The following is a 17454-nucleotide window of genomic DNA, read 5'->3' as shown; positions in this document are numbered from 1 at the left end:
GGGGAACCCCAACACCAGTCCCGCAGGCAGATTGTCCAGGATAAAAAGGAGAAACTTCTCACAGACAAATTTAATTGCATTCTTAGCCAGCGGTGTTTTGTCAATGGCAACAATTTGAATAGGAGTCTCCAGCCTAAATGTCCCTAACATACACTTGGTCATCAAGTCAGAGTCAATAAAGTTCATGGATGACCCGCAGTCCACGAAAGCAGAAGTGGGCGTGAAACAACGCCCACAACTAAGTTCCATTTCAAACAATACTTTAGAGAATGAGGAAAAAGGTACCTGGGAGACTGGGTGACCTCCTCGACAATCACCCAGACTCAACCGCTTGTCTTGGGCAGGAGGAACAGTTCTTTTTCCAATGTCTGTGATTTCCACAGTAAAAACACAGCTTTGCTTCACGTCGCTGTCTCCTCTCCTTCTCCTTGAGGTTGGTGGCCCCCACCTCCATAGGTTCAGACAGTGGCAAAACAACAGGATTAGCAGGGAGAAACAGAACATCTCGCTGTGTAAGACCTCTCTCTGCAACCTCCAATCCATACGGATAGCCTGAGTCATAGCCTCCTCCAATGAGCAGGGTGGTGGATGGAGAGCCAGAGCGTCCTCCAGGTGATCCGACAGTCCTCTCCTGAACTGACATCTCAGCGCAGAGTCATTCCAGGACACCTCTTTGGACCTTCAACGGAACTCGGAGCTATACCATTCAGCCGAGAGCTTACTCTGAAAGAGACTCATGATTGTGTCCTCTGCCACTCTGACAAGGTCAGGCTCGTCAAAAATAAGTCCTAGAGCCTCAAAGACCCTATCCACAGACATACATTCAGGGGCAGTAGCAGGTAAAGAAAAAGCCCACGATTGAGGTCGCTCCCGAAGTAAGGAAATGATTATCCCCACTCACTGACTCTCATCTCCAGAAGATCGGGGTCTAAGAGAACACAATAGCTTGCAACTCTCCTTAAACGTACGGAACCTTTCCTTTTCCCCAGAAAAGGTATTTGGGAGCCTGACCGTAGGTTCAGGAGAGTGCAATGAGACATCAAAAGTGTCAGAGTGCATACAGACAGACTGGGAAGAAGATCACTGCAAAGATTTTACAGTGTCAGAAAGCTCTCTTTGCAGGTGGTTATGAGATGTGGCCAAGGCCCTATGTTCCACAGACAGATCCTGCATTATTTGTGTCAAACTAGTCATTTGATCAGCCAAGGTATGGAGCGGATTCATAGAAAGTAGAGCAGAGAAAAAAACCTGTCTGTTTCTGGTCAGTTATAATGTCACGCTGCTGCAATGCAGGTAGGTGCAGGCTCCACTAGATGGCAGTAGTGTGGAAGCAGGACTGCACCTATACAGAGCTGGCCTGCAGTGCAGCAGTGAGGCTACCGCACGTGGCAGCAGAATAGTCAAACAAGCCGAGTCAAATCCTAGACTGTAGCACGGTACCAAAGGAATAAGCAAACTCATGGTCAGAGACAAACCAGGGAATCAGTAACAGTCAGGAACAGATAAGCAAAAAGACAGAAGCAGGTCAGGATACAAGCCAGGTGCGGGCACAGCAGCGTCATATATCCCCTTAGCATGGACACAGGTAATTAACTATTTGATTAGGGTGGCAGTTGCGGGGGAGTTTGCAATTGAACGTTTAGCAGAGGCTTGTATATGTATTGATAATTCTTTGTATTACAAGTCTTAATTTATTGCAGCCTCTGAGGCATCTCCCCAAATGGGACTATACCATTTTTTTATGTAATATGTTAGATATTTGTTCAGCAGAGGATTGTATATATATTGATCATTTTGTGGTATTACCAGTCATAATTAATTGCAGCCTCTAGGGCATCTCCTTCAATGGGACCATACCATTTCCTGATGTAATACATTAAGATATTTGTGGTCCCCTTTGCACTATAGCCACTTTATAACTTTTTGTCACAGTGTTCATTCAATGGGATACTGAATACCATAGACATATGGACTGTTACTTTAATAAATTAATATTGTTATAGAATTTGATATATGCTATGGTATGTCTGCTGTAGTTGGTCGTAGTTGGTTGTCTCTATGTACACTTGTATAGTCCTATTTTTCACTCTTTGTGGTCATATTATGTATTATTGTTCTAATAAAATGTTGATATCTTTTTTACTTAATTGACTGATCCTTCAGTTGTTCTTAATTGATATAAGCTGTTTATTTGAAGGGTTCAATATTATATATAGTGAGGAAGTTCTTTTTGCTTCAGGATACAAGCCAAAACCAGGGAGTCAGCACACTAACGGGAAACACGGGAAGACGGGAATAGGGGAAAACAGAGACACGGGTTCAGACAGCAACGCAGCAGGACAAATCAGAGCAATCAGTCAGCTACAGCAGCACTAGGCAAAAACTACAGGGTGGACCATTTATATGGATACACCTAAATAAAATGGGAATGGTTGGTGATACCAACTTCCTGTTTGTGGCACATTAGTATATGGGAGGGGGAAAACCTTTCAAGATGGGTGGTGACCATGGTGGCCATTTTAAAGTCGGCCATTTTGGATCCAACTTTATTTTTTCCTATGGGAAGAGGGTCATGTGCCACATCAATTTCACAGAAAAACAATGGTGTGCTTGGTTTTAACGTAACTTTATTCTTCCATGAGTTATTTACAAGTTTATGAACACTTATAAAATGTGTTCAAAGTGCTGCCCATTGTGTTGGATTGTCAATGCAACCCTCTTCTCCCACTCTTGACACACTGATAGCAACACTGCAGAAGAAATGCTAGCACAGGCTTCCAGTATGTGTTGTTTCAGATGCAGCACATCTCGTATCTTCACAGCATAGACAATTGCCTTCAGATGACCCCAGAGATAAAAGTCTAAGGGGGTCAGATCGGGAGACCTTGGTGGCCATTCAACTGGCCCACAACGACCAATCCACTTTCCAGGAAACTGTTCATTTAGGAATGCTCGGATCTGACACCCATAATATAGTGCACCAAGGAGGACAGCTTTTTTTCTTTAAGTCGGTACGATTATAGCGATACCACATTTATATATATTTTTTAATGTTTTGCCGCTTTTACACAATAAAACTAGTTTCATGTTAGTGATTAAAAAAAACCTCTAAAATGCGCTAAAAATAAGTAGCGCTTGTTAGAAACGTACCCATGCTTCTATACGTCTTTGATGTGGCATGCTGTCCTTGGTTTCACCTGAAGGTGTGGAGACATGATGATTTACCTGTCCTGGATCCACCCAGAAGTAGTAAGTCAGCTGTCCTGGATCCGTGCTTGATCCTCCACAAAAATTCTGTCCTGTGCCTGTGTTACATTACTAAAGCCACAAGCTTTCCTTCACAAAAGAAAGTTATACTGTGGGTACAGAAAGTATTCAGACCCCTTTAAATTTTTCACTCTTTGTTTCATTGCAGCCATTTGGTAAATTCAAAAAAGTTAATTTTTTTCTCATTAATGTACACTCTGCACCCCATCTTGACTAAAAAAAAACAGAAATGTAGAAATTTTTGCTAATTTATTAAGAAAAACTGAAATATCACATGGTCATAAGTATTCAGACGCTTTGCTCAGACACTCATATTTAAGTCACATGTTGTCCATTTCCTTGTGATCCCCCTTGAGATGGTTCTACTCCTTCATTGGAGTCCAGCTGTGTTTAATTAAACGGATAGGACTTGATTTGAAAAAGGCACACACATCTATATAAGACCTCACAGCTTACAGTGTATGTCAGACCAAATGAGAATCATGAGGTCAAAGGAACTGGCCAAGGAGCTCAGAGACAGAATTGTGGCAAGGCACAAATCTGGCCAAGGTTTCTGCAGTACTCAAGGTTCCTAAGAGCACAGTGGCCTCCATAATCCTTAAATGGAAGATGTTTAGGACCACCAGAAGCCTTCCTAGACCTGGCTGTCCAGCCAAACTGAGCAATCGTGGGAGAAGAGCCTTGGTGAGAGAGGTAAAGAAGAACCCCAAGATCACCGTGGCTGCGCTCCAGAGATGCAGTAGGACGATGTGAGAAAGTTCCACAAACCAAACCTTGAGCCATTGAATCCACTGCCGGCTGAGGAGGAAACTCCCTACCTGGTACTAAAGGTGGGTTACTTTGCCCATGTTCCTGTTCCATGCCTGCTAGAACATTTTTTAAAACAGTAACTAAATCCTTTTTTGAATTGTGTGTGTGAAGTTGTGTGGATCATGCCCGTAGCAGCGTCAGACTTCCCGGGTTGTAAATCCAGCTGTTCTCTGTGTAAAAACCCCAGTCACCGACCATGTAGAAACTCCAGCTCCCTGTACTGCGAGCCGATCACCCTCGTGACAACGAGAGACCGTGTGCAGCTTGTTCCGTACTTTTTCAGGTAAAGAGGCTGAAGTGCCAGACTGAGAAGATGAGCGGCTATCAACTGGTGACCTCCTTCTCCTATCATGTCATCCTACATCGGACCTGTGACGTCCCCGTCTGACATTCCTCCTCTGAGCCGTCCTTTCAACACTCCCACCGCACCATGCAAAAAAATGATCCGAAGACGAAAATGCTTCAAACATAATGTCTTCCGTGCGATGAGAGCATCCAAAACCGTCATCAACCCTCGCAGATTTTCTCTTCCACCTCCTGCAACATTCAATCTCACATCTATATGTAAACTGAGCTCTAATTGCTGCATTCTATAAGCCATATTCCCTGCCATGATTATGGCTCACATTGTCCTGACTTGCAGATAAGCAACTTCTCCTCACTGAGTCCTCCCTTCCGACCATCCTTTCTATGTCCATTTGCAACTCACTCCCACTCTGCAATCCTCCAGAAACGGTTAAATGGTAGTTTCCTGCTGGCACGTCATTTCTACATTTCTCCTGACTGTGTGAGCCTCCACTTTCCTCATCTATCTGACCACTTTCATGTACCCCCATACCTCTGGCATTCTGCTGCGTCATGTGCTAATGTAGTTCAGCATTCTGCCCCTGACACTCGCGATTCACCACCGCCACAGCCCCTTGCATCTCCGTGTTTGATGTGTGGCCCGTACACTGAACCACACGTCGTCTGATAACGTCATCAATGTGCGCTCAATGTCTTCCAGTTCCCAGCCCGTGGTTCAGGCGTGATGGAGGCCTTGCGCGTCATCTCAGATGCACACGGGAGAATACGCTCTCCTACACTTCTCCAGCGGGAAGGTGGCGGTGATAGGCAAGCCTGCAGCCACCCGACTCGCTCTTGCATGATCTTCTCCCTTTAGCTGAACCTCCAAGCTGGACATCTTCTTCTCCAGTAAGACTCTGTTTGAATGACTGTTGTCATCTTTTTCCCATGTTATTATATCCTTTTTCACACCACACCCTCAAAATCTATGGTGCAACCTCAAATATCTCTGCACTTTTATTTAACCCTGAAGGGGCCTAAGCAACTCCCTCACAGTCATAGGCCCTTTCCTTAATCAGTTCAGGGCCATATATTCATTAAAGTGTGCGTTCCAAAACATCACTTCTTCCTTTCCGAGCCCTGCTGTGCATTAAAACAGTAGTTTCCCCCCACATTGTTTTGGTGGGAAAAATTTGATTTTTTATCAAACCCAAAACCACCTGGTGGTGTATATTTCCCTTTGTCATATTTTCCTCCTTCCTATATTTGTATTTGTTTTGCCCTGTGCACTTATTGTGTATTCCTGAGTGACTGCGGCGTGGTGTATATTTTCCGTTATCCTTGTCTGTGCTAACTGTGGGTATTGGTTAGTGGTCTCTTCACCAGGTGGTTTTGGGTTTCCCATGGTTGTCTATGCACAACCCGGTTATTGATTGGAAAACTCAGGACATAATTCAGTGGAGCGAATTCTGCCAGGAGAATTGCCTGGCCACATGTGTGTCTGCTGTGACTTCAGCGGTTCCTTGGGTTTTCAAACTACTCGGGGTACTGTCATGTCGGACACTGTTCATACTAAGGCGTTCGACAGACAGCGGTAATTCCGCTTTTGTCCACTATGCGCTCAGTGGCGTTGGCTAGATTTTATCTAGCTGGTCCGGGGTTAATTTAGCTGGTGCTCGGATTGGAAGCTGGGTCACGCCCACTGCCTTTAAATTGTTCTTCTGAACATTGGGCGTCGCCGATTATAGCTTTCTGTCTTGTGCTTGGTTATCTCGGTCTGGAGTGGTGGTCTAGGAGGAGTATCGTATCTGGTGGTGTATATTTCCCTTTGTCATATTTTCCTCCTTCTTATATTTGACTTTGTGCCTTTGCCTTCGTTGCCTAACGCTAAGACTCTGGCTCAGGTATTTGTGCAGGAGGTGGTCAGACTTCATGGGGTTCCGTCTGACATCGTTTCCAATAGAGGTACTCAGTTTGTGGCAAAATTTTGGAAAGCGTTTTGCTCACGGCTGGGGATCAAGTTGTCTCATTCTTCAGCGTTTCATCCTCAGTCGAATGGTCAGACCGAGCGTATGAACCAAAATTTGGAGCAGTACTTACGCTGCTTTGTTTCTGATAACCAGGAGGAGTGGTCGACGTTCCTTCCTTTGGCTGAGTTTGCCATCAATAATCACCGCCAGGAGTCTTCTGGGGAGTCTCCGTTTTTTTGTGTTTACGGGCTACATCCTCAATTTTGTACTTTGAGTCAGGGGGGCACTTCCGGCGTCCCGGAGGAAGACCAGTTAGGAGCACAACTGTCATCAGTCTGGAGGAGAGTTAAACAGCGCTTGTTGAGCGTGGGTGCTAGGTACAAACGTGTGGCTGACAGAAGGCGTGTGCCAGGTCCGGACCTGAGTGTGGATGACTGGGTGTGGTTATCCACAAAAAACATAAGACTCAAAATACCATCCCTTAAATTGGGTCCTAGGTTTATTGGTCCTTTTAAGGTCATCGCTGTCATTAACCCAGTAGCTTACCGATTGGAGCTTCCTACGGTGTATAAGATACACAACGTGTTCCACAGATCGTTGCTAAAAAAGATGGTGGGTCTTGTGGACGCAACACCGATGCCTTCCCCAGTCTTGGTGGATGGTAATTTGGAATTTGAAGTCTCCAAGGTGGTTGACTCTCGTGTAGTGCGCCGCACCTTACAGTATTTGGTACACTGGCGTGGTTATGGGCCGGAGGAGAGGTCTTGGGTACCAGCCTCGGACATTCATGCGGATCGGTTGGTCAGTATGTTTCACCGCCGCCATCCGGACAAGCCGGGTCCTATAAGTCGTGAGGGCCCTGGGGTCCCTCGTAGAAGGCGGGGTACTGTCATGTCAGACACTGCTCATACTAGGGCGTTCGACAGACAGCGGTAATTCCGCATTTGTCCACTATGCGCTCAGTGGCGTCAGCTAGATTTTATCTAGCTGGTCCGGGGTTAATTTAGCTGGTGCTCGGATTGGAAGCTGGGTCACGCCCCTGCCTTTAAATTGTTCTTCTGAACATTGGGCATCGCCGATTATAGCTTCTGTCTTGTGCTTGGTTATCTCTGTCTGGAGTGGTGGTCTAAGAGAAGGAGTATCGTATCTGGTGTGTATATTTCCCTTTGTCATATTTTCCTCCTTCCTATATTTGTATTTGTTTTGCCCTGTGCACTTATTGTGTATTCCTGAGTGACTGCGGCGTGGTGTATATTTTCCGTTATCCTTGTCTGTACTAACTGTGGGTATTGGTTAGTGGTCTCTTCACTGGGTGGTGAGTGGTGGTTTCAGCCAGTGGTTGTAACAGGAGACAGGGTGAGGATGGAGGCCCAGACATGCACACCATCAGTGTAAACTCTGGGAGAGGGTCAGTCAGGGTTTCCCAGAGTTGAGGGAAATCGCAAGGGCCCGGGTTATTAGCTCTTGCCTACCTAAGTTTCCCGTGACACCTAGGTTTCCCGTGACACCACCTCGGCTTATACATGAGTCATTGTCCCAGTTTATGGCTGGGGAGAGGCGGAGCAGCAGGTCACCGGAAGCAGGAGTCGGTGGCTGCGGCTAAAGTCTGTGTCTGCTGCTAAAGAGAAATGAATATTCACTGCACTGGTAATGAATATTCATTTCTCCTATAGTGCACGCACAGTTACAGCTGCAGCCGCCGGCTTCCAGCAGCGGCCGGGCTCTAACAGGTGCCCACTCATTAAGGTAATGAATATTCATCTCTCTCCGCTCCCATAGGCTGGAGAGAGGTGAATATTCATGACCTTAATGAGTGGGGACACATGATCGCCCGGCCGGAAGAGCTGCTGGATGCCGGAATGAGATGCTGCAAGGGTTCGCAGGGAAGGTAAGTAGGATTTTTTTTTATTTAATGCTTTTCTCATGGAGGCCAAACATACAAGGATGGGGATGAGGAACCATGTAGACAAGGATGGGCATAAGGAGCCACGCATACAAGAATGGGGGTAAGTAGCCACGCAGACAAGGTTGGGAATAAGGAGACACGCATACAAGGATGGGAATAAGGAGCCACGCTTACTAGGATGTGAATAAGGAGCCACGCAGACAAGGATGGGAATAAGGAGCCACGCATACAAGGATGGGAATAAGGAGCCACGCATACAAGGATGGGAATAAGGAGCCACGCATACAAGGATGTGAATAAGGAGCCACGCATACAAGGATGGGGATAAGGAGCCACGCATACAAGGATGGGAATAAGGAGCCACGCATACAAGGATGGGATGGGAATAAGGAGCCACGCAAACAAGGATGGGAATAAGGAGCCACGCATACAAGGATGGGGATAAGGAGCCACGCATACAAGGATGGGAATAAAGAGCCATGCATACAAGGATGGGAATAAGGAGCCATGCATACTAGGATGTGAATAAGGAGCCATGCAGACAAGGATAGGAATAAGGAGCCATGCATACAAGGATGGAAATAAGGAGCCACGCATACAAGGATGGGGATGAGCCATGCATACAAGGATGGGGATAAGGAGCCATGCATACTAGGATGTGAATAAGGAGCCATGCAGACAAGGATAGGAATAAGGAGCCACGCATACAAGGATGGGAATAAGGAGCCACGCATACAAGGATGGGAATAAGGAGCCACGCATACAAGGATGTGAATAAGGAGCCACGCATACAAGGATGGGGATAAGGAGCCACGCATACAAGGATGGGAATAAGGAGCCACGCTTACAAGGATGGGAATAAGGAGCCACGCATACAAGGATGGGAATAAGGAGCCATGCATACAAGGATGGGAATAAAGAGCCATGCATACAAGGATGGGAATAAGGAGCCATGCATACTAGGATGTGAATAAGGAGCCATGCAGACAAGGATAGGAATAAGGAGCCATGCATACAAGGATGGGAATAAGGAGCCACGCATACAAGGATGGGGATGAGCCATGCATACAAGGATGGGGATAAGGAGCCATGCATACTAGGATGTGAATAAGGAGCCATGCAGACAAGGATAGGAATAAGGAGCCACGCATACAAGGATGGGAATAAGGAGCCACGCATACAAGGATGGGAATAAGGAGCCATGCATACTAGGATGTGAATAAGAAGCCATGCATAAAAGGATGTGAATAAGGAGCCATGCATACAAGGATAGGAATAAGGAGCCATGCATACCAGAATAGGGATTAGGGGAGAATGCATACCCGGCTTATACTCGAGTCAATAAGTTTTCCCAGTTTTTCAAGGCAACATTAGGTGCCTCGGCTTATACTCGGGTCGACATATACACAAGTATATACGGTATGTTTAAGAAATGGTGCAGATGTAAAGTAGACATGTGGGAAATGTTATTTATTAACTATTTTGTGAGATATAACTCTCTGGTTTAAGGGCATAAGAATTACAAATTTTAAAATTGCAAAATTGTCATATTTTTCAGAAAATTTCTGATATTTCCACAAATAAACGCATGTCATATGGAACAAATTTTACCACTATCATGAAGTACAATATGTCACGAGTAAACAATCTCAGAATCACTGGGATCCATTGAAGCATTCCAGAGTGACAGTGGCATGTAAAAGTTTGCACACCCCTGGTCAAAATTAGTTTTATTGTGAACAATTAAGCAAGTTGAAGATGAAATGATCTCTGAGAGGCCTATAGTTACAGATTACACATTTCCTTTGTATTTTAGTAAAAAAAATATATATATCGTATATACTCGAGTATAAGCCGAGAATTTCAGCCCACTTTTTTGGGCTGAAAGTCCTCCTCTCGGCTTATACTCGAGTCATACCCAGGGGTCGGCAGGGGAGGGGGAGCGGAGCTGTGTAGTAATACTCACCTGCTCCTGGCGCGGTCCTTGCAGGTCTTTTCCCCGGCACCGGCAGCTTCCTCCTGTAGTGAGCGGTGACATGGTACCGCTCATTACAGTAATGAATATGCGGCTTCACCTCCCATAGAGGTGGAGCCGCATATTCATTACTGTAATGAGCAGTATCATGTGACCGCTCACTACAGGAGGAAGCTGGGGCGCCGGGAAACAGATGTGCAGCGACGGCGCCAGGAGCAGGTGAGTATGACGGGGGCAATGCGCGATATTCACCTGCTCCTCGTTCCACCGTCGGCACTGCTGCGTCTTCCGCAGTGACGCTCAGGTCAGAGGGCGCAGTGATGCGATTAGTGCATGGTGGAACGCGGAGCAGGTGAATATAGCAAGTTCCGGGGGCCTGAGAGGTGAGTATGTAATTTTTTTATTTTTCTAATCGCGGCAACAGCAAATGGGGCAAATATTTGTATGGGGCATCTTATGTGGCCATGTGCAGTGTTATATGGGGGCAAATATCTGTATGGGGCATCTTATGTGGCCATGTGCAGCGTTATATGGGGGCAAATATCTGTATGGGGCATCTTATGTGGCCATGTGCAGCGTTATATGGGGGCAAATATCTGTATGGGGCATCTTATGTGGCCATGTGCAGCATTATACGGGGCAATTATCTGTATGGAGCATCTTATGTGGCCATGTGCAGCATTATATGGGGGCAAATATCTGTATGGGGCATCTTATGTGGCCATGTTACCATTGTATGGGGCATCTTATGTGGCCATGTGCACCATTATATGGGGCAAATATCTGTATGGAGAATCTTATGGGGCCATGTGCAGCATTATATGGGGCAATTAACTGTATGGGGCCATGTGCAGCATTATATGGGGCAAATATCTGTATGGGGCCATGTGCAGCCTTTTATGGGGCAAATATCTGTATGGAGCATCTTATGGGGCCATAATCAACATTTGTGCAGCATTATATGGGGCATATTTTAATATGGAACATCTTATGGAGCCCATCATAAACTGTATGGAGCATTATATGGGGCTCCCGATTCAATATGGATATTCAAAAGCACTTAACTACTGATGTCTCAATTCATTTTACTTTTATTGGTATCTATTTTTATTTTTGAAATTTACCAGTAGCTGCTGCACTTCCCACCCTAGGCTTGTACTCGAGTCATTAAGTTTTCCCAGTTTTTTGTGGCAAAATTAGGGGGGTCGGCTTATACTCGGGTATAAAAAAAAATTACAAAAAGCAAAATGGGCCGACATGTATTTTTAAAATGTTAACAATATTATTTTTTTCTTTTAATGATTAAAAAAAATAGTAATCTTGCAGTTTTTCACTCTGGCAACTTGGCCTATTTTAGATAAATAATTCCTGCTGTTTCATGGAGCGTTTACGGTTTCCTTGTCATCAGAGGCAGGATTACAACTGATAACTGTAACATTGCTGACATTTACTGGGTATAGCGCTTACCGAAGAAGCTGCCTCTAGAACCTGGATACCTGCAGTGCTCCCGATAATCAGCTGTTCGGCGCCGCAGCTGCATGTGTCATGGCTGTGTGACAGACACAACACACAGGCCCTCCACACAGTAAAATAGGACAGTTGGGTCAATCCTCCTAACCTATCTATATGGGAACGCAGGTCATATATTGAATAAAATGATACCTCTATATCTGTAATATGATGTTTTATTCCATTGTTTTATTAATATGTAACTGAACTGTGGGTGGGACATACAGTTAGGTCCATATATATTTGGACAGAGACAACATTTTTCTCATTTTGGTTACAGACATTACCACAATTAATTTTAAACAAAACAATTCAGATGCAGTTGAAGTTCAGACTTTTAGCTTTCATTTGAGGGTATCCATATTAAAATTGGATGAAGAGTTTAGGAGTTTCAGCTCCTTAACCTGTGCCACCCTGTTTTTAAAGGGACCAAAAGTAATTGGATAATTGACTCCAAGGCTATTTCATGGACAGGTGTGGGCAATCCCTTCGTTATGCCATTCTAAATTAAGCAGATAAAAGGCCTGGAGTTGATTTGAGGTGTGGTGCTTGCATTTGGAAGGTTTTCCTATGAAGTAAACATGCGGTCAAAAGCGCTCTCCATGCAGGTGAAACAAGCCATCCTTAAGCTGCGAAAACAGAAAAAACCCATCCGAGAAATTGCTACAATATTAGGAGTGGCAAAATCTACAGTTTGGTACATCCTGAGAAAGAAAGAAAGCCCTGGTGAACTCATCAATGCAAAAAGACCTGGGTGCCCACGGAAGACAACAGTGGTGGATGATCACAGAATAATCTCCATGGTGAAGAGAAACCCCTTCACAACAGCCAACCAAGTGAACAACACTCTCCAGGAGGTTGGCGTATCAATATCCAAATCTACCATAAAGAGAAGACTGCATGAAAGTAAATACAGAGGGTTCACTGCACGGTGCAAGCCACTCATAAGCATCAATAATAAAAAGGCTAGACTGGACTTTGCTAAAAAACATCTAAAAAAGCCGCACAGTTCTGGAAGAACATTCTATGGACAGATGAAACCATGATCAACCTCTACCAGAATGATGGAAAGAGAAAAGTATGGCGAAGGCGTGGTACAGCTCATGATCCAAAGCATACCGCATCATCTGTAAAACACGGCGGAGGCAGTGTGATGGCTTGGGCATGCATGGCTGCCAGTGGCACTGGGTCACTAGTGTTTATTGATGATGTGACACAGGACAGAAGCAGCAGAATGAATTCTGAGGTATTCAGAGACATACTGTGTGCTCAGATCCAGCCAAATGCAGCCAAACTGATTGGTCGTCGTTTCATACTACAGATGGACAATGACCCAAAACATAAAGCCAAAGCAACCCAGGAGTTTATTAAAGCAATGAAGTGGAATATTATTGAATGGCCAAGTCAGTCACCTGATCTCAACCCAATTGAGCAGCATTTCACTTGTTATAGACTAAACTTCAGACAGAAAGGCCCACAAACAAACAGCAACTGAAAACCACCGCAGTGAAGGCCTGGCAGAGCATCAAAAAGGAGGAAACACAGCGTCTGGTGATGTCCATGAGTTCAAGACTTCAGGCAGTCATTGCCAACAAAGGGTTTTCAACCAAGTACTAGAAATGAACATTTTATTTAAAATTATTGAATCTGTCCAATTACTTTTGGTCCCTTTAAAAACAGGGTGGCACATATTAAGGAGCTGAAACTCCTAAACCCTTCATCCAATTTTAATGTGGATACCCTCAAATGAAAGCTGAAAGTCTGAACTTCAACTGCATCTGAATTGTTTTGTTTAAAATTCATTGTGGTAATGTCTATAACCAAAATGAGAAAAATGTTGTCTCTGTCCAAATATATATGGACCTAACTGTAGATCTCCCAGAGAATCTGCCTCCAGAGATTATTGTAAATGAAAGGGGCAGTTATCAGTGCGAGACATGTAATGACTGACAGTCTGCTCTCCTGATGTCTCACACTGGTAACTGCTCCTTTCACTTACAATAATCTCTGGAGGCAAATTCCCAGGGAGATCTATGTCCCTCCGTGATCTTAACAGCTCATTTACATAGTAAGAAAAACCTGCATTTTTCGGTATTCAGACATCGGATCACAGATATCAAAATATTATTTTATTCAGCTTCCCATGAGCTACATCCTCATATAGACGGCTTAGGAGGGTTGATCCTACTGATACTTTCCCAAATACTTGAATAACACAATAGGTCACTTTTTCTGACACATTTCCCTTAAATGCCAATGTCAGCTATTGACAGCAGCATCTACTGTAACTGATTAAATAGCAGTGATCGAATCCAGATCTGATCGGTGCTGTTATTATGTTCCAACATTTTTATAAAAAAAAAAAATATAGCGACATAGAGAGACATGCAACTGCAGAGAGCTTTGCCAGGTTTCTTGCATATCAGTGCAGGGTGTCGTTATCTTGTAGGTGGAGACTTTGGTTTGGCAAATGTCCTTAGTCATGCTGCAATACATGCATTTCGAGATATAGTATAGGTGGCACCTTCATACTTAAATGGATTGTTTTCCTTCCTTCTGGTAAAGAACTGATTTTCAGAACTGGAAAGTCAATGGGCTTTATTAGCCAAACTTTTATGAGAAGAGTGTCCATTTGGCTGATATACGCCGTCACATTAATTGCCTCCTTTCTGATTGCAGATGCTGCCGATTCCTTTTCCGCCATTGGGCTGGATTTTGGCCGATTGCAACCTTACCGAATAATGGTCCAAGCTCAGCCATCAACAGTCCTCCCATAGATGGATATTGTGCTCCTCAGCACCGGAGGAGGACTATTCACCTGGAGACCCCACCATGTTCTATCACTGAGAACACCAGGATCAGTCTGGGAATACGGGACGAAAGCAGCATCTTGTAATACCTGTTGTAATTCTTCCTGGGGTGATGATGGAAGCCCTAGCTGTGCCACAGTAATATCCAAGTAAACATCTTCCTGGTTGCTATACATCAGGTTTAGTGCAGTGATGTTCATCTTGTGACTTTCCACCTATTGGTCAAGCTACAATAACCAGAACCTACCGCTATCATAACATGCTGGAAGTTGTAGTTTAACGACCAAGCATCAGATCTTTAACACAGTGATTTCGATACAGGGGCTCTACAATTGGTGCCAGTCTACTATTTTTCTATATAGTACCTGAGGTGTTATAGTTGCGGTATATTTTATGTACAGAGATCTATGACGGCACAATCATTAAACATAACTTTAGGCTTAAAGTAGAAGACTACCTTGTACAGAAGAGACGGGACGGACAGGGAATATATTTGCACTAAGGCATTGATCACATGAGTTTTGATTTATTTTGACAGCTAAAACGAGTAGTAAAACATGAAAAGTGAAAAGGGCTAATCACAGGCGATTTCTGTCTTTAAGGGCAGGTACAGATGACTGTTTTCTCCCCATCCCCCCCAAAAAAACGGTCCTATTATGCTAATCACACTTGGATCAAAATGGGATTCTGGATTTTCTCGGAGATGAAAAAAAAAAGTTTTCTCCTCCTTCTCCATTATGTCAGTCTGTGATAATCGGACTGCACTCTGATATCATCCAAGTGCGGTCCGATTTTTTTCACACACCCATAGACATGAATGAGCAAGTGCCATCCAATTCTGAGAGGCTTGCTGCAATATTTTTTCCTCCGACCACTTGTCCAAGGAAAAATTTGGATGTTTGCACAGCCCCATAGAATAACATGGGCAGGAGAGTACTATGACATGAAAAATTGATTGGCGCTTGTTTAAAAGGAATGTATCATCAGAAAAATACACATTTTCATTTTTGTGTTCTCATTATTTTTTCCTACCCTTCTGCCAGGACTTATTTTAATAACATAGCAATATAAAGTTATTGATTTTTTTTAAGGGATGAGTTATAGTTTTGAATGTTTACCATACAATGTACTGGGGAAAAAAATCCAAGTTCTGTGAAATTGCAAAAAGAAAAATGTATTTCTGTCATTGTATGATGGATTTGAATTCATTGTGTGGTAAAAATGACCTGGCATCATGATTCTCCAGGTCAGTACAATTACCATGATTCTAAACTTTTTTTTCTTCTTTCTTTTATTGCAAAATAAATGTATTTTTTTTTTTTAAATTTCACACCGGTCCTTGAGGCTATTTTAGACTCATACTTCCTTCACTTTAAAGAAGACTTTTCAGAAGTCTCATTATCATCAGAGACAGTATGACAGTTAACAGATAACACCTAAATATAACACTGGATTCACCAATCATAAGATGCAAGTAAAAAAAAAAAATACAGATTTTTATAAGAAAAATGAAAACAAAAAAAAACCATATTTAACAGAAAACCTCAATGGAAACATTTTCTCATGATACATTATCTTTAAGGCCCTTTCACGTGGGCTGATAAAAACTGTATGGGGATGAATGAATGAATGAATGAATGAATGAATGAATGAATGAATGAAAAGTTCAGTTCCGGTAGGGCATGCACATTGTTGGCGGCATGTCCTCTGTTTACATGGGAGATGTGCAGCTGACAATGTTTTTTAGGCATGTATAAACTATGATTAGCCAATACCATAGAACAAGTGTTTTTCTCGTCCACTGGGAGCTCATCTCCACATTTCTAATGGCCAACGAGCGTTCTTACCAGTGCATATGGAGTGCACAGGATCATGATTTTTCTAAATATAAAATGAATCAGATCTGCCCAATGTGAACAAGGCCTAAAGTTTCCAATATGTAGACCTTTTAGTGTGTAATCTGGAGATCAGTGTCCATTCTCTTCAAGGACTAATAGGATCAACTGCAGGAAATACTGTAACCCATTGCAGAAACAATATGCATTATCACCACTTATGGCCTAAAAGGGTACATCGATGACAGACATTTGTGCCATGTCCGTGAAAAAAAACCCTCATGTGTTTTTGTCCCTTGGCATATAATGGAGATTGCAAGTTTCTGGCTACTTTACCTCTTTTGCAGTGCGGTTCAACTAGTCATAAAGAGGTTGTCCAGTGTAAACAGGTTATCGCCTATCTAAAGGATACGTGATAAGCTGCTGATCCTATGGATAGGTGGTAACTAGTGATGTGAATATACTCGTTACTCGAGATTACCAGAGCACGCTCGGGTGTCCTCCGAGTATTTTTTAGTGCTCGGAGATTTAGTTTTTCTTGCCGCAGCTGAATGATTTACATCTGTTAGCCAACATAAGTACATGTGGGGGTTGCCTGGTTTCTATGGAATCCCCACATGTACTTATGCTGGCTAACAGATGTAAATCATTCAGCTGCGGCAATAAAAACTAAATCTCCGAGCACTAAAAAATACTCGGGAGGACCCCCGAGCGTGCTCGAGAAATCTCGAGTAATGAGTATATTCGCTTATCACTAATGGTAACTTGTTTTAACTGGACAATCTCTTTTATAACACAATGGGGGATACAGGATCCATATTCTCTATAAACACGGGCGGGGTCCTGGTGCTGGTAACCCACCTATGAGATCTTTGGGCATACACTCGAGACATGCTATAAATATCTGTCCTTCAGACAATCCCTTTAAAGCTTACTGGCCATTTTCACTAAAGTATATATGCAGACGAAATCTGACATGGTTCATTACCCTTCTGTGCCTCATCATTTAGACAGAACTCACTGATTCTCATGGTCCCCTGATGCACAATTCCATGATAGCAGGCAGCAATGAGGCCCATCCTAAGGG

General features: G+C 43.7%; 1 protein-coding gene across 2 annotated transcripts in view; it reads left to right on the top strand.

The window, feature by feature from the left end:
• Positions 1-16803, top strand: part of LOC143774925 (melanin-concentrating hormone receptor 1-like) — a 49507-nt gene extending 32704 nt beyond the window's left edge. For both annotated transcript variants that reach the window (XM_077262734.1, XM_077262733.1), the window contains exon 4: positions 14402-16803. In XM_077262734.1, coding sequence (XP_077118849.1) covers positions 14402-14618 — 217 coding nt within the window. In that variant the 3' untranslated portion in view covers positions 14619-16803. The remainder of the gene's footprint in view (positions 1-14401) is intronic.
• The last annotated feature ends 651 nt before the right edge of the window (positions 16804-17454 follow it).

The sequence above is a fragment of the Ranitomeya variabilis genome, chromosome 5 (genome assembly GCF_051348905.1).
Source record: "Ranitomeya variabilis isolate aRanVar5 chromosome 5, aRanVar5.hap1, whole genome shotgun sequence".
NCBI classification, from domain to species: domain Eukaryota; kingdom Metazoa; phylum Chordata; class Amphibia; order Anura; family Dendrobatidae; genus Ranitomeya; species Ranitomeya variabilis.
Note: the sequence above shows the minus strand (reverse complement) of the source record. Positions and strands in the feature narration are given on the sequence as shown.